This window comes from Rhinolophus ferrumequinum, unplaced genomic scaffold, assembly GCF_004115265.2.
Source record: "Rhinolophus ferrumequinum isolate MPI-CBG mRhiFer1 unplaced genomic scaffold, mRhiFer1_v1.p scaffold_84_arrow_ctg1, whole genome shotgun sequence".
NCBI lineage: Eukaryota > Metazoa > Chordata > Mammalia > Chiroptera > Rhinolophidae > Rhinolophus > Rhinolophus ferrumequinum.
In genome coordinates, this window is record NW_022680440.1 from 608467 (window position 1) to 631053 (window position 22587).

The following is a 22587-nucleotide window of genomic DNA, read 5'->3' on the forward strand; positions in this document are numbered from 1 at the left end:
CCTGCAGCTCAAAACAATGTGCACATTACAGAGGCACATCTTCGGGTGACTCGTTCTGGACCCCACACCCTCATTCCATGGCCACTCCTGATTATAAATGAGGCCGGAAAGAATGCCCCAGCTGTGGGACCAAGAAGAACAGGAAACTGATCTTGGTGCACACAGAGCATTCCAGCCAGGGGTAAGAAACCCATCCGAATGCTTCTGTTCCCAGAAATGAAGCTCTTAGCAGTGCACTTTCACCCTCAACCTCTCCGAAGCACTAAGAGAGTACCATTATCACCATTACAATCAGAACCTTCAGCATCTTCTACCTGGTTTGCTGAATTTGTCACAGAATCAAGTTTTGCTTTCCCCTCCCACTACCTCAGTGTCACCAGGACAATCAGATTAGTCACCAGGAAGCCATGGGCCCTGCTCATGGGCAGAGGCCCTGTTTATGACTAGGGTCTAGGTTTCAGTGCTAGGGCCCAAGGCTGAGGGGTATTCAGTGATTGCCCATAGCTCTTCAGAGAGGACAAAGTGACTTTGCCCCTCCTGCTGTCTTGGACAAACCTCTGGGTGGGTTTCTCAGAGGGGTTATGGTGATAAAGCACAATCAGAAATGAGTCATTTTCTGCTGGACTTAGATGGCCTTCCTGACCCGTCAGGACTTTGGAGCCAAGCTCCACCCAGGCTGACGATGACTATGGCACAGTAGCTGCTCTGGGGGATGAAGTACCGGGCTGGAATGGCATGGTCCTTTCCTCGGTGTGTCAGAACCAAGACCATCTGGAAGTACTAGTCCAATAGCCCCTTCCCTGCACCTTCCATATCTTCGAAGCCATATCTTCCTGCCATTCAAGGAGGCAAAGGAGGACATCCCTTTTTGGCCCTTGCTGGCTTCCTCTTCCTCCAGCCTCAGTTACACCTGGACCTGTGAGGTGTACATTGGTTCTCAGCCTGGGGTCATCTTATCTCCCAGGAGACATCTGGCAATATTTGGAGACATTTTGATTGCAGTACTGGGGGAGTACATTGAGTAGGTAGAGGCTGTGGGTGCTGCTAAACATCCTATGATGAACAGGACAACTCCTCCCAACCCCTCAGCAAACAATAAACTAGTCCAAAATATCAACAGTGCCAAGACTGAGAAGCCCTGCTTCTTTCCAGATACCCCTCTGCCTTCACACTGAAGACCACGGAAATGGAAGGGAAAGGGCTTTCAGACCCTGGGCTGGGGTGAGCAAGTTGGGGAAGCATCTCCCCTGAAAATCTCTAACGTTAGGATGTTAGGTGTGGGGGGATGGGGTCCAGTTGCGTTGAGGGTTGGTGCAACACAGCGCAACACAGCGCAATGATCACCGGCCGTGGGGACTGATGGACCTTGAGTTAAATATTGCCCCCCACTTTTAGCTGTGTGACCTAAGCAAGTGTCGTAACCTCTTTGGTTTTTACTTCTTACTGTGAAATGAGGATAACACCCCTCATTTGTAGGATTTTGATGAGGGTTGAATGAGATGGCACGTACAAAGAGCCCAGCACGTTGAAGGCACTCATTAAATCCTAGTCCTGTTTGAAACTGAGAATTCTAAAATTCTGTAAATAGTAGCTCAGTGAAAGAGATCCATGCTGGCAGCTGTGCTATTTTATAGTGTTAATGGGTAACTTGGCAGCTGTAGGCTAGATGGGAAGATAAGGGCCACTAGGAAGCAAGGAAATTCAGGTTGCTCTATGAATTCAGAGCTCAAAGGAAATGCTCGCTATGCTCTGTTTCAGTTGCTATGACAATGCCAAAATGGGCTCCATCGTTGGACAAAAGTGGAATGAAACATATGTTGTTCCATGGAGGCATTTTGTTTGCGTTCAGAAACATATTTTTAAAGGTTAGCAGAATATTCACATCTGGAGGAAAATTGTGGAGGTAGCATTAGGCTGTGGGAGAGCCACGTTTGGTCACAGTGGTGACAGGGAGGAGCCTATGCTGCCTGCCCCTAGCCCCTCTTCTTGGTTTTCATGGCTTGGGGAACCTCAGCCTCTCTTGGACTCCAGGAGAACTGCCCCTCCAGGGGTCCCCCTCTGAGCCACTGCCAGCTCAGGTCCTTGCAATTACATGTGCACCTTTTGCTGGGAGGAAGGACTTAATGTACCACTTAGGAAGGGTTGGCAACAAAATGTTCCTGCCCTTGTTTCAGTAAGTTCCCCTCTCGAATATTGCTGTAATGATGTAGTGCAAACAAAGCTGTGAGCACACATTGTTCACTGCCGTGTTGTGTGTGACATGTGTTGTATGTGACAAAGGGTTGGATGCCTCATGATATCCACAGATAGTCACACAAGTGAAGGAGTGCTTGTTGGAGGGGCTATCGCACTTTCTTTAGAGACGGCGGTTAAAGTTCAGTACAGTGTAAGAAGATTCTTTATGATATAATGTCAGATGTAAAAAGAAGCAGGAGACTCTAGATATCTGAAATGTGTTTCTATTAAATTTTGCCTAAGACAAGCTCTGGAGAGAGACCTGTTATACATCGCTTGTTCCACACAGATATGCTGTCCCACTCTTCCCCCCCCCGCCCCGCCCTCCACAGGAGCAGTGGCAGAGGGCTGTAGAGGACCCAGCTGGTACCCAAAGTCTCAGGGTAAGGGGCTCACCATTTCTATAGCTGTCAGGAGCATCAGTGCCAATCCCATGGGCGTGAAATGGCATCTTTCTAAACCAGAGAAGCCACGTGCTATGTGAAGCCCCAAAAAGCAAATATTGGCCCAGGAACTGGTGGGATGTTAGGGGTTAGGAGGCTAGTTGGAGCCGGAGTGGAACTTGAGCACAGTGCTCCTGGTGGGGAGCAGATAGGGCTGGAGGAAAGGCTCGGGGCACAGCTCCTTTCAAATGCATTGCCCTTCATTAAGTCAGCTCCCAACTACTTCTCTTCTTTGTCATGGCTGGTTGCTTGTAAGAAACTGAAACTTCTTCACCTGTCTCAACAAAACGAGCAGAAGGAAGCTGGCAATGCCACAGAGCCCCTCCTCACCCACCCCCAGCAGGCATAGGCCTCTGGCTCTCTCCAGGGCTCCCCCTCTGTGGTTCTTCTCTCTCTCCCACTAGCGCTTAGTTGCTGTCCCAAAAAGAGGCCTAAGGTCAGGGGTGCCACCTTGCTGTGGCCTCAACTCTATCTAAAAACAAAAGCTAGATCCCGCACCTCTGCCTGCAGTTCTCAAGTCTCTCCCATGTCCTGGGAAAGGGAAGGAACCTGCTTGGCCATCTGCAGGACCGCTGAGGCCTCTCTTCCCCAAGAAAAGGGCTGCAGCAAGCAGGTGTCTTCACAGCCCATGCAGTCACATTTGCAGCGACTACCTGTACCCTGAAGTCTGGCCTCTCTCAGGGCACATTGCTCAACACCCTTTCCCTCAGAAGGGCTTGTATGTGCCTCACAGCGAAAATGTCCCCTTCACTCAAGTCTCAGGGCAAGCTGGCACCCCTGCTCCCAGGGACCCCACTGGGAACCCCATTGCCAGGTAGTCTCTAGCTCTGTGATAAAGCATCCTGACTTCCCCAGACGTCTCCTGCGTGTGTGCCTCAAGTGAGGACATGGGGGCTTGAGAGCAGAGCTTCTTCTGGTGGCTTCCTTACAGTCCTCATGACACCTAGGAAAATGCTGAGCTCCCTGGATGATTTGCTGATTGTCACCAGGGACTTTGCTGATGCCAGCAGCAGCAGATATGTGAGCAAACTCTGATGGCGTTGGGGGAGTCTGCCGAAGAGGCCAGGGTTAAAGATCAGAGCTCTGTGAGTCTCTGCTGGCTGGGGCTGCAGGGGACTCCTGGGAGTGGATGTTCCCGGAGCCCAAGGACAAAGTCCTGTAATAAATTACGTTTGTCCCCGTGCTCCTCGGCCATTTCCTCCTGGGGCCCTTCCGCCTCTCCCTTCCCTCCCTTACTCCCCCACGTACCCTGAGCCCTGGCCTTGCCTCACGTCCTGCTCTTTTGCAGTGCCTAGGGGAGTGGAGAAGCGAGTCAGCCAGACCCCAGTACTGACAAGGTAAGGGAGTGCCTGGGGCCTTCTCTGCCTGTCAGATGCACCAGGCCTACAGGCCCACCTCCTGACAAGTAGGAAGACAGAAGGAGTGGGTCACCTCTCTGGAGGAGGGTCGCTGGGCAAGTGGAGGGTTGGGAGACGCAGATGCAGGGAAGTGCTGCAGAGCTCAGCTGGAGACAAGGTGGGATAGTCCTGCAAAGGAGAGAGCTGGAGATTCCCTTTAGGAGCCTGGAAACCAAAAACCCCAGGCCAGCGTCTCGGCCCCTCAGGCTGAGGGCCAGCCTGACAGCAAGGAGGAGGGCAGAGAAACTGTCCTGGTCTTCTGCTGCAGGAAGACAGACTCAGGGCAGAGGGCGATGGCAGGTGCCCGGGCTTCCCTAGGCCCAGCAGCCTCCTCGGCAGGAGGGCCTTGCGGTCAGATCAGGGCCGGGAGGCTAGCCCCGGTGCCATTGACGGGCACCTGGCAGACACCACTGACGGGCACCTGGCAGAAGCCGGCAGCCACATGTGCACACTCGCAGCTCAGTGGTGTTATTGCCTCCGTTTCACAGACAAGGAGCCTGAGGGCCATGGAAATTGAGGTGCCCACAGGAAGGAGCAGAGCTGGGGCTCCACCCTAAAGCCCAGTCTTCTCTGAGTCACATGCATGCCTTCCTGGACAATTGCTATGATTGACTTAGTCACGTCACCCCAGGAAGGCCTGAGCCCCAGGGTGAAGCAGGACCCTGCCCTCCTGTTCTCAAAGCCTCCTCTGGGTGGGCTTTGCTTGTTGGGGAAAGGGGTGACTGAGGGGAGGCTGCCACTGCAGGCTCCCAGAGCTGCCGCCACCGATGTCAGCATGTGGGTATCCGTCCTGGTCCACAAGGAGGAAAGCTGAGACACGGACATTGGGAGGCACTGGCCAAAGTCAGGCTCCTGGCAGCTGTGGGATCCCATCCCAAATCTCCTCAATGGGTGTGTTCCCTACAATTAGACCTCTTCCTCAGGTTCCATTCTGTAACTCTGGACTTGAATTTTATTCTAACCCATAAAACTCCTGAACTCGAAGAAAACCAAACGCTGTGTGGGTCTCTCTGGACCTGGAGCACACCCCCAATGGACCACTCAGTTCCCCACACTTCCGGCAGGAGGCTTTTCCCATCTCTTGACCCTCTGGATGCCTGCTGGCTGGCCCGGGGCCTCCTCCTGGAGTACCTACTCCCTGTTTGTCCATCTTGGGCCCTGCTGCACCCTTGTGGGAGGGGGGACTCTGGGGAGAAGTGACAGCAGGGACAGACATTTCCCAGGTACCTAGATGCATTTGCATAACTCCATGCTTTTCATCTCTTATGAAGGCTCTTCCTTCCCTTCTCACTCAGTCCGTATAACAAGCCATTTGGGGAGAAAGAACAGTGTGTTTTTTATTGAGGAGGACACTGAGATGAAGTAGGGTAAAATGCTTTGCCGAAGGCCACTGGGCTCTGAGCACATGAAGGTGCGAGCTGATCTCCTCAGGATCTCTCTCTCTGGTTTCATTGCGCCCGCCCAGGGCATGGCCCAGAACAGGCCCTCAGCACCTCGATGTCCAGGGAAGGATTGGAGTAGTTTATAGCAGAAGTGAAGCTAGGAATGAAGGCAAGGTTCTAATCCAGGGCCATTTGTTTTATTATTTTTTAAGATTTGTATTAAAATATACCTAACATGCAATATTATATTAGTTTCAGGTGTAAGCTATAGCTATTCAACATTTATATTTCTAAAGAAATGATCACCGTAAGTCCAGCAACCATGTAACAGCCTCTGCCTGCCGTTCCCAAGTCTTGTTTTTCATCACTTTTTGAGTATTTCTTGCCAATCCCTTCTGGCCTGCAAAGTTTCTGTTGAATCAGCTGAGAGTCTTACAGGAGTTTCCTTGTAGGTAACTAACTGCTTTTCTCTTGCTGCTTTTAGGATTCTTTCTTTGTCTTTAACCTTTGGCATTTTAATTATGACGTGTCTTGGTGTGTCTTTGAGTTCATCTTGTTTGGGACTCTCTGCCCTTCCTGGGCTAATATATCAATTTCCTTCACCAGGTTAGGGAAGTTTTCCATCGATATTTCTTCAAATAGGTTTTCAATTCCTTGCTGTCTCTTTTCTCCTTCTGGTACCCCTATAATGCGAATGATGGTACGCTTGATGTTGTCCCAGAGGCCCCTTAAACTATGCTCATGTTTTTCGATTTTTTTTTTCTGTTCTGATTGGGTGTTGTCTGCTACCTTACCTTCTAAATTGCAGAATTAGTCCTCTGCTTCATCTGATCTACTGTTGGTTCCTTGTAATGTATTCTTCATTTCAGTTATTGTATTCTCTATTTCTGATTGGTTCTTTTTGTATGTTTTCTATTTCCATTTTTATGATTCCTATCTCTTTGTTGGAGTTCTCCCTGAGGTCACGGGGCATCCTTATAACCAGTGTTTTGAACTCTAGTAGATTGGTTGTCTCCATTTTGTTTCATTCTTTTTTTGGAGCTTTGTTCTGTTCTTCTATTTGGGACATGTTTCTTGTCTCCCCATGTTAGCTGCCTTCCTGTGTTTGTTTCTATGTATTAAGTAGGGATGTTATAGCTCCCAGTCTTAGCAAAGTGGCCTTATGTAGTAGGTGTGCTGTGGGACCCAGTGGCACAGTCTCCCTGTTCACCTGAGCCGGGTGCTCCACGTGTTGCTTGTGTGGTTGGGTGTGCCCTCCTGTTGTAGTTGAGCTTTGGTTGCTATTTTCTCATCAGTGGGAGGGATTGACCCTCAGGCTGATTGGTTGTGAGGACAGGCTGTGACTACAGTAAAAGAGCTGTTGTGCACGGACTGACACTATGGAGCAGGATTCACTTAGCAGGGCTGTGGTGCCTGTCCAGTGTGCCCATTGAGTGTGTTGTCCTTGGAAGTGTTGTCCTTTGGACTCCAGCTGGGTCCAAAGGTGGCCACTGGGTGTGCACCCCCAGAGCCATCTGGAAGGGGCTGCACTGCAGGTCAAGTTCAGCCACAGCCTATGTTCTGCCTGGGGCCAACTGGTATGAGCCACAAAGCAATCTGCAAATGACCACCACTGTTAATGGGCTTGGAGATGCCTCTAGAGGCTAAACCTCAAACGAAGGCCGGCTGTCACTAGTGCCGGACTTAGGGCTGCTCGGCCAGTGGTACGGGACATGCTCAAAGCAGATGCTGGTTTGGGTTTTGTGAATTTTTGACAGATTTTAGGAAAGTCCACAGCATGAACCAAGACAGGCTGTTTATATGGAAAAGCCACTAGAAGCGGCTTGGGTGGGCCCAAAATTTGGGTGGGGCAGGGTCTCAGGATTTCAGGGTGAAGGAACGGTGGTGGCGTAGAAGGAGGCTGTGGGGCAGGATGGTGATAGTGGAGAGAAAGGGATGTTCCAGGCTAAGGCAACAACAGCACAAAGATGCAGAAGAAAGAAAGTACCAGTCCAGGTTGGGGTCTCTCAGCTCCACATTGTCACATACAGCAAGGTTTTGGGCAGTGGGGATAACTGGGACTTGTGCCCACTGAGGGAGGACAGGGTGGAGAATGATGGCTTCACATCCTCACCTTGGGCTTACCTGGGCAGAAGAGAAGGGAACCCTGGTGAGGACCCAGGAGCATCCTGTCTCTGAGCCAGGGGTACCTCTCAGGGACATACATCTCCAGGGCTGCAGTGCCATGTCTTCATGGGAGTGGCACCCATGAACATCACGCTCATGCTGGGTATCCTGTGTGGGGTGGCACTCCCTTTCAGCAGAGGGGTGTGTGTGTGTCCTGCAGGAGCCCTGGGCTGCGGAGAGGGGCTGAGCTGTCCCTGGCTGTATCAGGGCACATGGAGGGGCTCAGAACCTGGGCTCACAGTCCCCTTTCCCTGATGTGTGCTGCCAAACCAGGCACCACCAAGAGCTCCCACCTCAGTGGGGTTGCTGCTGCTGTCAGCTCCTCCCATTCCTCCCTGTCACTGAGCTGCTGGCTGTTTTATATATAGATATATATATAAAATTATAGTTGACATTCATTATTATTCAGCTTCAGCTTCAGCTTCAGGTGTACAGTGCAGTGATCAGGCATCTACACTGTCCTTGAGGTGGTCCCCCTAATAAGACAAGTGTCCATCGGATACCCTACAAAATCTTTACAACGTTATTGATTATATTACCCAAACTGACTTTTATATCCCCATGGCAATCTTGTGGCTACTGATGGTGCTTTCTAATCTCCTCACTTTCCCTCTCATCCCCACCCCCACCCCATCTAGCAACCCTCAGTTTTTCCTCTATATCTCTGAGACTGTTTCTGATTAGTTCATTCGTTTATTCTTTTCTTTAGATTCCACATATAAGTAAGATCATATGATATTTGTCTTTCTCCGTCTGACTTATTTCACTTAGCATAATGTTCTCTAGGTCCATCCATATAGTTGCAAATGGTAAGATTTCATTCTTCTTTATGGCTGCATAATACTCCATTTTATAAATGTATCACTAGTTCTTAATCCAGTCGTCTACCAATGGGCATTTCAGTTTTTCCATGTCTTGGCTATTGTGCATTATACTTTTTTTTAATTAAAGTTTATTGGGGTGACAATTGTTAGTAAAGTTACATAGATTTCAGGTGTACAATTCTGTAATACATCATTTATGTCTCACGTTGTGTGTTCACCTCCCAGAGTCAGTTCTCTTTCCATCACCATATATTAGACCCCGTTTTCCCTCATCTACCACCCCCCACCCCCCTTACCCTCTGGTAACCACTAAACTATTGTCTGTGTCTATGAGTTTTTGTTTCTCATTCGTTTGTCTTGTTCTTTTGTTTTCAGTTTTGTATACCACTTATAAGTGAAATCATATGGTTCTCTACTTTTTCTGTCTGACTTATTTTGCTTAGCATTATAATCTCAAGATCCATCTATGTTGTCACAAATGGTACTATTTCATCTTTTCTTATGGCTGAATAGTATTCCATTGTGTATATATACCACAACTTCCTTATTCATTCATCTATAGAAGGACACCTTGGTTGTTTCCATGTCTTGGCCACCATAAGTAAAGCTGCAATGAATATTGGAGCACACGTGTCTTTATGGATAAATGTTTTCAGATTTTTTGGGTAGATACCCAGGAGAGGGATTGCTAGCTCATATGTAATTCTAGTCTTAATTTTTTGAGGAACCTCCACACTGCCTTCCATAGCAGCTGCACCAGTCTGCATTCCCACCAACAGTGTATGAGGGTTCCTTTTTCTCCACAGCCTCTCCAACACTTGTTACTATTTGTCTTGTTGATGATAGCCATTCTGACTGGGGTGAGGTGATATCTCATTGTGGTTTTTATTTGCATTTCTCTGATAATTAGTGATGTTGAGACTATTTTCATATGTCTATTGCTCATTGGTATGTCCTCTTCGGAGAAACGTCTCTTTAGGTCCTCTGCCCATTTTTAAATTGGATTGTTTGTTTTTCTGTTGTTGAATTGTACGAGTTCCTTATATATATTTTGGATATTAACCTCTTATCGGAGACGTTGTTTGCAAAAAATCATCTCCCATTCGGTTGGTTGTTTCTTTATTTTGTCGATGGTTTCTGTTGCTGTTCAGAAGATTTTCAGTTTTATATAGTCCCATTCATTTATTTTAGCTGTACTTCCCTTTCCTTTGGAGTCAAATTCATAAAATGCTCTTTGAACCCAAGATCCATAGGTTTAGTACCTATGTTTTCTTCTGTGCAGTTTGTTGTTTCAGGTCTTATGTTTAGGTCTTTGATCCATTTTGAATTAATTTTGGTACATGGTGACAGATAGCAGTCCAGTTTCATTCTTTTGCAACGTGGCTTTCCAATTCTCTCAGCACCATTTATTGAAGAGGCCGTCTTTCCTCCATTGTATGTTTTTCGCTTCTTTGTCAAAAATTATCTGTCCATATTTATGTGGGTTTATTTCTGGGTTCTCAATTCTATTCCATTGGTCTATGTATCTGCTTTTCTGCCAACACCATGCTGTTTTGATTATTGTTGCCTGTAGTACAAGCTAAAGTCAGGGAGTGTGATATCCAGCATTGTTCTTTTTTCCTTAGGTTTGCTTTGGCTATTCGGGGTCTTCTGTGGTTCCATACAAATCTGATGATTTTTTGTTCTATTTCTTTAAAACATGCCATTGGGATTTTGATGGGGATTGCATGAAATCTGTATATTGCTTTGGGTAATATGGCCATTTTGACTATGTTGATTCTTCCATCCACAAATACGGACTGTCTTTCCATATCTTGGTGTCTTTTTCAATTTCTGTTAACAATGTCTTATAGTTTTCAGTATATAGGTCTTTCACATCCTTGATTAAATTTATTCCTAGGTATTTTATTCTTTTTGTTGCAATTGCAAAAGGAATTTTTTTTTTATTTCTTTTCCTGAGATTTCATAGTTAGTATATAGGAATGCAATGGACTTTTGTACATTGAGTTTATAGCCAGCAATTTTACTGTATTCGTTGATTGTTTCTAATAGCTTTTTGGTGGAGTCTTTAGGGTTTTCTATATATAGCATCATGTCATCAGCAAAAAGTGACAATTTAATTTCTTCATTCCCAATTCAGATGCCTTTTATATCTTTCTCTTGCCTGATTGCTCTGGCAAGGACTTCCAACACTATGTTGAAAAGCAGAGGTGATAGGGGACAGCCCTGTCATGTTCCTGAACATAGAGCAAAGGGCTTCAGTTTTTCACCATTAATTGTGATAGTAGCTGAGGGTTTGTCATATATGGCATTTATTATGTTGAGAGATTTTCCTTCTATACCCATTTTATTAAGTGTTTTAATCATAAATGGATGTTGTGTCTTGTCAAATGCTTTTTCTGCATCTATTGATATAATCATATGATTTTTGTTCTTTATTTTGTTTATGTGGTGTATCACATTAATCGATTTACATATGTTGAGCCGTCCTTGTGCCCCTGGGATGAACCCCACTTGGTTGTGATGTATAATCTTTTTAATGCATGTTGCATTTGATTTGCTAGAATTTTGTTTAGGATTTCTGCATCTGTATTCATCAGAGATATTGGTCTGTAATTTTCTTTTTTTGTGTTATCCTTACCAGGTTTTGGTATCATGGTAATGTTGGCCTCATAAAATGAGTTATGGAGTATTGTCTCTTTTTCTTTTTTTTTTTTTTTTGGAAGAGTTTGAGTAGGACAGGTTTTAGATCCTCTTTGAATGTTTGATAGAATTCACTAGTGAAGCCATCTGGTCCTGGATTTTTGCTTCTGGGAAGGTTTCGGATGACTGATTCAGTTTCTTTACTGGTGATCGGTCTATAGATTTTCCATTTATTCATGATTCGGCCTAAGAAGGCTATATGTTTCTAAGAACTTGTTCATTTCTTCTAAGTTATTGAATTTGGTGGCATATAGTCCTTCACAGTATTGTTGGATGATCCTTTGTATTTCTGTGGCATCAATGATAACTTCCCCATTTTCATTTCTGATTTTGTTTTCTCTTTTCATCTTAGTGAGTCTAGCCAAGGGTTTATCAATTTTATTAATCTTTTCAAAGAACCAGCTCTTTGTCACATTAATTTTTTCTATTGTCTTTTCGTTCTCTATTTTGTTTAGTTCTGCTCTGATTTCTATTATTTCTTTCCTTCTGTTGACTTTGGATTCCATTTATTCTTCTTCTAGTTCTTTAAGGGGTAACATGAGGTATTTATCTGTGATTTTTCTTGTTTCTTGAGATAGGCCTGTAATGATATAAATTTGCCTCTTAAAACTGTTTTCGCTGCATCCCAAAAATTTTGGTAGGATGTATTTTCATTCTCATTTGTTTCTATGTATCTTTTGATCTCTCCTCTAATTTCTTCTTTGACCTGGTCGTTCTTGAAAATTATGTTGTTTAATCTGCACATATTTGTGGCTTTTCCTACTTTCTTTTTGCAGTTGATATCCAATTTCAAAGCCTTGTGATCAGAGAATATTCTTGGTATTATTTCAATCTTCTTACATTTGCTTAGGCTGATTTTATGTCCCAATATATGGTGCAATCTTGAGAATGTTCTATGTACACAGAGAAAAGAATGTATAGTCTGATGTTTAGGACAAAGTGCTCTATAAATGTCAATTATGTCCATTTCATCTAATGTGTCATTTAGGGTTGCTATTTCTTTATTTATTTTCTGTTTGGATTATTTCTCCATAGCTGTCAATGATGTATTTTGGTCCCTTACTATAATTGTGTTTTGGTCAATTTCTCCCTTTAGTTCTATTAGTACCGAGTTTCCCTGAAAATAAGACCTAGCCAGACCATCAGCACTAATGTGTCTTTTGGAGCAAAAAATTAATATAAGACCCAGACTTATTTTGATATAATATAAGACCGGGTCTAATATAATATAATATCCAGTATTATATTATATTATATTATATTATATTATATTATATTATATTATATTACATTATATTATATTATATTATATTATATTATATTACATTTTATTATACCCGTCTTATATTAATTTTTGTTCCAAAAGACGCATTAGAGCTGATGGTCCGGCTAGGTCTTATTTTCGGGGAAACACGGTAATTGCTTGGTTTATTTTGGAGCTCCTTGATTGGGGGCATAAATATTGAAGACTGTTATGTCTTCTTGTTGTGTAGTCCCCTTTATCATTATAAAATGTGCATCTTTGTCTCTTGTTAACCTTTTCTTTCCTAAAGTCTGTTTCGTCTGGTGTCAGAATGAATACATCTGATTTTCTCTGGATACCATTTGCTTGGAGTGTCAATTTCCACCTTTTCACTTTGAGTCTATATTTGTCCTTGTAACTGATGTGTGTCTTGGAGGCAGCATATGGTTGGGTTTAGTTTTTTGATCCAATCTGCTACTCTGTGCCTTTTTATTGCTGAGTTCAGTCCATTTACATTTAGGGTGATTATTGATATATGAGGATTTCCTGTCATTCTATCTTTGGTTTTCTGGTAAGACTGTGTCTCCATTGTTTCTTTGCCTTTTCATTGCTGTCTATTATTTCACTGTGGTGGTCTTCAATGATTTTTCCCTCTGTTTCTTCTTTTATTACAGTATATATTTCAGTTCTGAATTTTTTTTGAGTGGTTACCATTACGTTTATGTAAAAGAGAGTTTAATATTTAGAGTATTCCATTTTCTTTGGCATGCTTACTTTCTCCATTCCCATATTCCAGTTCAGGCCTTTACTTTCCCCCTTTTATTTTAGTTGCCACAAATTATTCCAATTTATGTTGGTCGAAGCCCCCTTCAGTATTTCTTGTAGTGCAGGTCATGTGTTAGAAAGTTCCCTCAGCTTCTGCATGTCTGGAAAGGTCTTTATTCCTCCTTCATATCTAAAGGATATCTTTGCTGGATATATTATTCTTGGCTCATAATTTCTCTCTTTCAATAGTTTGAATATTTGGTTCCCTCCTGGCTTGTAGAGTTTCTGCTGAGAAATCTGATGATAATCTAATGGGCTTTCCTTTGTAGGTTACCATCTTTTTTTCCTGGCTGCCTTGAAGGTTCTTTCTTTGTTATTAAATTTTGACAGCTTCAATACAATGTGCCTTGGAGAAGTTGGGATTGAGGTAATTAGATGTTCTCTTTGTTTCTTGGTTTTGAGGATTCAGTTCTTTCCACAAGTTTGGGAAGTTCTTGTCAACTATTTGTTTGAATATACTCTCTGTTCTCTTCTCCCTTTCTTCTCCTTCTGGTATGCCCATTACTATTATGTTGCTCTTTCTGATGGAGTCAGAAAGTTCTTGTAGAGTTCTTTCATTTCTTTTAACTCTCAAGTCTCTCTCTTCTTCCATCTGTGTCATTTCCAGATTTCTATCTTCGATGTCACTGATTCTTTCCTCCATCTGGTCAACTCTACTACCTAAGCTGGCTATTTCATTGTTCATTTCTTTTTTGAGTTTTTAATCTCCAGAAATTCTATTTGGTTCTTTTTAAAAATTTCAATCTCTTTGGTGAAATGTTCATTTTGTTCTTTGATTGTGTTTCTGAGTTCATTAAACTGCCTGTCTGTTTTCTTGCATCTCACTGAGTTTTTTAAGAATTGCAATCTTGAGTTCTCTGTCATTTAAGTCACATATTCCCATATCTTTAAGTTCATTTTCTGGTGACTTTTCATGTTCTTTCTGAGCTGTCTTGTTCCCTTGGTTATTTATGGCAATTAATGAATTATTATTTTTCTTCGTAGGCATCTACAGGAGTGGGTTCTGCAATAGGTTGATAGAAAGAGGTCTTTCTTTTGTTTTCCAATAGGTGTTGTTAGAATGTTTTATTTTTCTCTCTGACTACAGACTTTTATTCTCTCTCACGCTGTAGTGTTATGTTTTCTCTGTACTATTCCAGTTTCTCACACAATGGGGGGGATTCCCTGGAAGACAGGCTTCTCCTCCGTGAACAGTTCGCCTGGGTCACAGGGCACTGCCTCTGTGGGGGGATGTGGAAAGCTTCTGAAGTTCCAAAGCTCTTCGTGCACCAGAATCAGAGCCTGTGTGTTTCAGTGGCTCTGTTTACTCCGGCAGGGATCCGCCCAGATTGTTGGGGACAGGAGTGGGGTGAGTTGTGAGAGGTGGCCCAGAACAATGGCGGTGACCACCACCACAGCCATTCCTGCACGCAAGGCTCCCTCTTCTTCGAAGGAACTAGTTGGGCTGCGACTTCGTGGCTGCAGGCCACAGTTCTCAGAACTGCAAATATTCTCTTCTTTTGATCTGACACTGCTACATTTCTGCTTCTAGCACTGGGACGGTGGGGATGGGGGCTGCTAGGCTCAGTGCCTAAGGCTTCTGTTCTCTGCTCAGCAGTGAGGGCATAAAACTGCCGTTTTCACCCTTTTTCCCTCAGTCTTTGCTCCGAGGTCTCAGTCATGAGCATTGGGTTCAGCTGTATTACTGTATGCTGACCCCTCAGGCAGGACTGTGGGCCATAAGCAGAGCACTAGGTAGAAGTCCGATTCTTCCCTCTCCCAAAACTGCAGTAGCTCTGGAATACAGGGAGCTCGGAGCTCCAAGTTCCAGTCTGCGTCTGCGCCCATGCTTCCCGCTTATCTCCTCCCACACTCTCCCAATTTGCCCACCTTTAGGTGATTTCGATTGCATGCCTTTTACTCTTGCCTGTTTGCAGTGCAAGGAGTCCTTTATGGATTTATAGTTGTTTTGTTGTAAATTGTAGTCAATTTGTTGTAAATTCCAGGGGAGATTTCAAGAGGCTCACCTCACACCGCCATTTTTATGACATAATCCCCTTTATTATACTTTTAATGTCCATAAGATGAAATCAATAATCCATGGCTTGTCCCTCTTTCATTTCTGATATTAAAAATTTGTAGTCTTCTCTTTTTTTTCTTGGTTAGCCTGGCTAAAGGTTTATAAGTTTTGTTGATGTTTTCAAAGAACCCAATTTTGGTTTAATTGATTTTTTCAATTGGTATGTTTTTCATTTTCCTTTGACTTCTGTTCTAATTTTTATTATTTATTTTCTTATTCTTGCTTTAAGATTATATTGCACTTCTTTTTCTAGAGTCCTCAGGTGGAAGCTTAGAGTATTGATTTTGAATCTTTCTTCTTTTCTAATATATTTAATGTTCTAAATTTCCCTCTGAGCATTTCTTTCACTTCATTCCACAAATTTTAATAGGTTCTTATTTTCATTTAGTTGAAAATATTTAAAAATTCTTCTTGAGACTTTTTATTCCTGTATTATTTAAGGATATGTTTCTTAATCTCCAAATATTTTTGGATTTTTCAGCTATTTTTCTGTCAGTTTAATACTATTGTGGTCTGAGAGCAGGCATTGTATGAATTTTATTTCTTTAAATTTGTTCAGGTATGTTTATGGCCCAGGATGTGTCTATCTTGGTGAATGTTCAGAGTGAACTTGAGAAGAATGTATATTTTGCTGCTGTTAAATAAAATGTTGTATAAATGGCAATTAGATCGAACTGATTGGTTGTACAATAGGAACTATGTCCTACTGATTTTTTGCCTCCTGGATCTGCCAATAACTGATAGAAACGTGTTAAAGTCTCCAACTATAATAGTAGTTCAATCTTTTTTTCCCTGTAGTTCTACCAGTTTTTGCCTCCTGTATTTTGATGCTCTGTTGTTAGGCACACGCATATTAAGTATTGTTATGTCTTCTTTGAGAATTAGCTATTATGTAATTCCCCTCTTTGTTCCTCATAATTTTCCTTGCCCTGAAGTCTGTTCTGTCTAAAATTTGTATAGCTATTCTGCTTTCTTTTTATTAGTATTAGATGGTACATCTTTCTCTATCTCTCTACTTTTACTCTGTGTCTTTATATCTAAAGTTGGCTTCTTGTGAACAACATATAGTTGGAAGCTTCAAATTTTTAAAAGATAAAATTTTCAGATCCTAGCAATCATTTCAACATGAGGGTAATAGGATGACTCAAGTGTTTTCTTCAACAGTTGTTAATTTCATTTATTGAGATAAGGCGATGAGTTGCTGTGGTTACGTTGAGTTTGATATGCCCATAGCACATCTGTTGGTAGATATCCAGAGAAATAGGGCATTGGTGGGTCACGAGCTCAGAATAAAGAGGGTTGGAGACATTGATTTGGGACCCAGTGGTGCTTTGCCTCTGGCAGTGGTCCTGGAAGGGGTGGGAATGCACAGCGGGAGTGTACAGGCTGAAAGAGAATAGAATGAGGGCCACCAGATCTGGGAGAATTCCTTTGTTTCAATGACAGAATCCAAATGGCTTAGTGCAAAAAGGCAGAGACAGGATTTCTGTTTTTTTGTCTCCTTCTCTCCCTTCCTACCAAATTTATTCTCTCAAACCACCTATTTTCAAGAAACTAGGACCGTAGTTTTGGCAGTTCTGGAATTACATTTTATAGCTTTAAGATTAAAGAGGAAAACCAATGCCCAGCTCCAATTTAGAACATCCCAGGGAAAACCTGTGATTGGCCCTCACTTGAGTCTTACACCCTTTCTGGGGTACCGTGATTCACAGTCCCCCATCAGAAACACGGTGTAGAGAAGGGGAGAAGAATTTCCCCAAAAGGAAACAGAGGAAGGCATGCCAGACAGAAAGAAGCAATCAGCATCTCTCTCAGACACCAAGAGGTCAAGGTGAGGGAAAGGGCCCTAGGAGGAGACTGAAAGTACTTTCAGAGGCAAGGAAAGGCAGGGAAATAAAGTCCTACAGAAGCCAAGGGGGTGCCATTAGGAAAAGGGGCATGGCTGAGAGTCTCAGCATTGAGAGAGCAAGACAGAATGAAGCTATAGGACTTAGGCAGTGTTGGTCCTAGAGGGGTCAGTGCAGTGTTTGTGGGCACATGTGTGTGACCCAGGGCTGGAAAGGCATGGAGGTGAGACAGTGGAGGCAGCATAATGGGGCAACTCCTTCAAGCAGCTCAGCTGTGGAATAAAAGCAAGAGGGCGGCAGTAGCTGGAAGGTGTCATGAGGCCAAGAAAATTCATTTTAAGACGTAACATCTGAGTTTATCTCTATGCAGAGAGGAAAGGCCAGAAGCGCGAGAATGGATAAAGATGTGAGAAGGGTAATTGTATTAGTTATCTACTGCTGCATAACAAATTACTCCAAATTTTGGCAGCTGAAACAACAAATATTTATTATCTCACACAGTTTCTGAGGGTCAGAAATCTAAGAGCAGCTTAGCTAGGTGTTTCTGGGCCAGGGACCCTCATGAGGTTTGCATTACTTTGCTAGGGCTGCTTTAACAAAATGGCACAGACTACGCAGCTTAAACAACAGAAATTTATGTTCCCATGGTGCTGGAGCTGGAAGTCCAACACCAAGATGCTGGCAGGGTTGTTTTCATTCCAAGGCTTCTCTGCCTGGCTTTCAGATAGCCACCCTCTTGCTGCTTTGTCCTCATATGGTCACCCCTGAATGCACATACGCCTCTGGTATTTCTTCCTCTTCTTACAAGGACAGTCATGTTGGATTAGGGCCCACCCCAACAGCCTCGTTTTATTTTATTTTTTTTTCTCCTAAATATTTTTTTATTAAAAATATCTCATATATATGATATCAAACTTGTAACAGTTAAGCTTCAGTTACTATTTTTAAAAAAAATATTATTAGTTTTGGGTGTACAAAACAACATAGTGATTAGACATTTACCTCATCACCTCTTTAAAGGCTTTATTTCCATATACAGTCCCATTCTGAGGTCCTGGGGGTTAGGACTTCAACATGTGAATTTGGGGAGATGGAATTCAGCCCATAACAAGGTTGTAGTCAGGATGCTGGCTGGAGCTGTGGTCATCTGAGGCCTTGACAGGGCCAGAAGATCTGCTTCCAGGGTCACTGGCTATAGGCTGGAGACCTCAGTTCTTCACCACGTGGGCCCCTGCTCCGGGCTGCTTGAGTGTCCTCCTGACATGGCAGCAAGGTCCCTCAAGCTGAGCAATCCTAGAGAGAGCAAAGAAAACCACAAAGCCTTTTATGCACTCATCTTAGAAGCTACGCTTCATCACTTCCACCTTATTATATCTGGTAGAAGTGAATCACTAAGTCCACACTCAAGATGGGAGAACAAGTCTCCATCTTTTGAAGGGAGAGGTGTCAAAGAATTTGTGGGCTTATTTTAACCACTACAGTGACTAATAAAGCCAAGGCCCTGAGGGAGAGGGCCGGAGATGGCAGGGCTGGAGGGCTGAGTGTGGGGTGTCACGGGTCCCTTCCCCTGGGCAGCCCCGTAGCTGCTCACGGGCATGGACAAGGCAGGCAGTGGGCAAAGCTGGAAGCTGAGTGTGGTTTTTCCTTTTTCAGTGGCGCAGGTCGAGGTTCTGCAGAGTGAGTTGTGAGAGAGAACTTTGAAATAGTGTTTGTTTTCCCTGAAAGACCTCCCTAGGGCCCACAGAAGGGTCCCCTAAAGGTCATTTCTAAAGTCCCAGGAGAGGTGCAGGCCTGGGAAACTGCCCTGGCCCCTGTCTGGGTGGGGGTGTGGCCCATCCTTGGCTGGGACTTTGCAGGTGAGAGCGGAGTTCACCAGGGACGGTGGGCCAGAGGGGTCCCCGTGTGTGCAGCTTACTGTACTTTATTTGTGTATTCGGTTTAATGGGTATTTACAAAACCACTGTATTCTAAAAAAGATTTAAGGCAGTTTCTAGGCTGGTTGGGATACAAATGGAACTAGACTGCAGCTTGACAGATTGGGGAGAAACAGAGGAGCCGAGGGGTCACGAGGAAATGCTTCTGCGGGGAGGACATGGTACTGGCTGGCTGTCTGGAAAGTGGCAGCTGGGAGAGACGGCTTCTGATGTGGAGCAGTCTGGGACATGGGTAGACCAGGGCCAGTCGCAGGGACGTGGAGGTCACCAGAGCCTGAGGATCAGAGTGATGGGAGTCCAGGACACGGGACAAGTCATGCCCCAAGGGGAACAGGACTGGCAGGGGGCACCTGTGAAGCAGATTCTGGTGTCTGGAGAGCAATGACATGGTGTATGTACGTGAAAGTCAGATGCCATGGGTGACAGAGGATGACAGAGCCAGGAACCATGGGTAGGCCCCAGATTTCCACCTGATGTGTAGAAATGAGGAACAAGAGTGACAGTGGGGTGCTAGAGGCAGAGCAACGGCCTCTGTGCCTGTCTTACTTGCCACCTCTCTGGGTTACATGTGTGCCGTGGGAAGACCAACCAGTATCCCCTTGGAAAGAACTGCCTGGGAGTCGGGATTCCATTAAGGCTTCTTTGCCTTTTGGCACCGGCTCTCAAACTTTTCCCAAACAGGAAAGTAGGGCAAACAGCATGGATTTCATACTCGTAGTTGGGCAGAAGCATCCCTTTCTTCGCTAACCAGTTGGATAATGTTTGCAAAGTCTCAACATTTCCCACTCTCCACTGTCTCCCCTGTGAAAGGGAACAGCAGGATTTCTTCTCGGAGCAGTGCTGCCACCCTGGAAGTCCTCCCTGGGGCAGCTGTTAATCCGTGGTTCGTCTGCTTCCCACCTTTAAAATGAGGACTAGCAGACTGCAAAGCCTCGCCTGGCAGGTTCCATGTTGGCTGCAGGTGTCCCGGTGGCTGTAGGCAGTCACCTGGGCCCCTTCCCTAGGACAGAGGAGAGGGACTCTGCGGGACCCTGTCAGCAGCCTCCTGCCTGGGCATGACAATCCCTCAGGGACCTCAGCAGAGCTTCCTGGGGGACACAACATTTTGGGAGTGCTCCTGGGCGTCACTGACCCCACAGCTGCCTGCAGAACCCCAGCATTCCCATTTCAAGAAGGAGTGTGTTAAGTCACACGCAGGCCCTTCTTCAGCTCCTGCAGCGGGTAGGTGGCAGAGCTAGCTCTCTCACTGTACCCAGTCCCTCCCCAGGCTCCTGGGGACACACTCTCACCTGGGGTCAGCCCTGTAGGCAGAGGCCCAGGCCCTGAGCCTCCTGGGGAGGCCGGGCTGCAGAACCCCCAGAACACCCTTCCTAGATTGTCAGACTCTGTGCCCCAAGCTCCTTCTTCCCATCTGTCCTCAGGAGACAGAAGTGTGGACAGGACCCAGGGAAGAGATACCATGCTTCTTTGGGGTTAGGGAGGGAAATGTAACCTCAGACCCTAAAAAGGAATCTATAGTCTAATTATTGCCTTTTACCTTGTAGGTGCTCAACAAATGCTGTGAGTTTCATATTGTCATTAAATGTATAAATACTTGTGCCTTAAATAAAAATTGAAATAATAAAATTCCTCATCAAGCAGAACAGAATAGCGAAAAGACTGTCACATTGAGCTGCCACCTACCCCCCTCTCTCCTTACCTCCCCTCGGTCTGCTTACTGCACACGCTGCCCCTCCGGTCACATCGGTCACCACACAGTCACTTTCCCTCCTGCCTTGCGGAAGCTGCCCTGTCCTTAGAGAACACCCTTCCCTCCTCCCACTGTGAGTCCTTACTCACCTGTGGAGCTGTCTTCAATGTGAATCCTCCCAGGGACTTCATTCAGCATTTCATTGAGCAGATACCCACTGGGCCCGTCCTGGAGGCAGGTCTGTGTTAGATGCAGGGAGCTGGTGAGCAAAACAGCCGGCTGCCTCACACGCTCAGTGCACGGAGGACAAGGGGCCAGAACCCTAGGTGGGACAGTGGCAGCAGGGCCTCCTTCAGATTAGGGCCCTGCCTCCAGCCTCTGCTCTAGAGTTCCCAGCTGGAGGGCAGCCAGGCACAGTGGGCAGGTGTGACAGGGCAGATCCAGGCTGGATTCCCAGCTATGCTGTTCATCAGCTGGGTCACCTTTCCCTTGTCAAGCCCCACGTATGGAATGGGGGAACACCTGTGTTTCAGGGTACTGTGAGGTTTAGATAAAGAATGTCACATGTCTGTGCTCCCCATGGTGTAGGGTGATGACTGGTTTCCACGGATGTCTGACCATATAAAATGTGTGCTTCTCGGTGACAGGGACTGTGCTTTAAATATGTTCAGAACCACCCCCATGCCCTATGTTCAGCCCAGTGCCAAAAGCAAAATAAATGTTCATTGAAGATGCGACAGGATGAAACACACTGAGTGCATCTTCTTATAGTTGGATGGAACAATGACTTGTTTATTCAAGAGTCAGTTCTGGAGCGCAGCCCCAGGCCAGGCACTGGGGGGTACACTGATGAACACACTCGCTCCCCAGGGGCTCCGAGTCAGGGCCTGGGAACTGACATTCTGCTTTCTGTCTCACACAGGCTGCCAGGAGCTGCTGTCTCAGGATGTCCATCTTCAGGCTGGTAAGAACTGCATGTGTTCCAGCTTGGGATGGTTTGTGGCAGTTACGAAAGGCCGAAAGGTCGAGGAAAATCACTCCCACAGAAAGAAGTCAGGCAGTGCGACCCTACCAGGGGTCAACAATAAAGTGTTAGGAACAAGACAGATTACATTGTCTAAAGAAAACGGGCCTTATCAGGGACCACAAGTGCTCAGTAATCCCTCACTTGTATGTAGACTTAAAATGTCTTGACAAAGGCATTTCTCATTTGCTGTCTCATTGCAGCAGTTGCAGGGAGCTCGCCCAGAGAGGGCAGGAATAAACACTGGGAAAACTGCTACTGGGGCTCTGCATCATCTTCCTTCAGCTCAGCCAACTCTGTTGCCTGCCGGCTGGTCCCAGCAGCCAGCAGACAGCTCCAGGTGGGAAGGGAGCAAATGAGCCTTGCATTTACAGACAAACACTGAAACATGGCCCTGCCCTGGGGGAAGGGTGGGAGGACAGGCCTCCAGGCACTCTGGGTGCTGTGTGCCTGCATGACTGAGAAGCTCAGGGACTGGGGAGCCCAGAGGAGAGCCCCCAAATCAGCTCAGGTGTCCTTCCCTGCGCTCCAGAATTTTAGCCCAAACCCAGGAAAGCCAGAGTGCTGCAGCATCCTTTTTGATAAGATAATGCCCCAAATATTCTACTCCTGAATGCAAAGCCACAAAGCGGCCATTGTCTCCTGGAACCACACTGCTGAGAGGGGGCAGCAACCCCAAGCATGTGCCTCAGGGCTCCTGTGACTGGATGTGCAGGGAGTTCCTGACTCACAGAACAGGCGGCCAGGGTAGTTTCTTTCAGTTACAAAAGAGGGATGAGGTTTTCAGGCTGGAGAGAGAACATGTGTGGTCTACA

At 45.3% G+C, this 22587-nt stretch overlaps 1 protein-coding gene across 1 annotated transcript in view; it reads left to right on the forward strand.

Annotated features, from left to right (window-relative positions):
- Positions 1-3868: 3868 nt before the first annotated feature.
- MYO7B (myosin VIIB) overlaps positions 3869-22587 on the forward strand; it is a 111289-nt gene continuing 92570 nt past the window's right edge. Inside the window, exons 1-2 of the mRNA XM_033102344.1 lie at positions 3869-4015; positions 21671-21712. Coding sequence (XP_032958235.1) covers positions 21695-21712 — 18 coding nt within the window. The 5' untranslated portion in view covers positions 3869-4015; positions 21671-21694. The remainder of the gene's footprint in view (positions 4016-21670; positions 21713-22587) is intronic.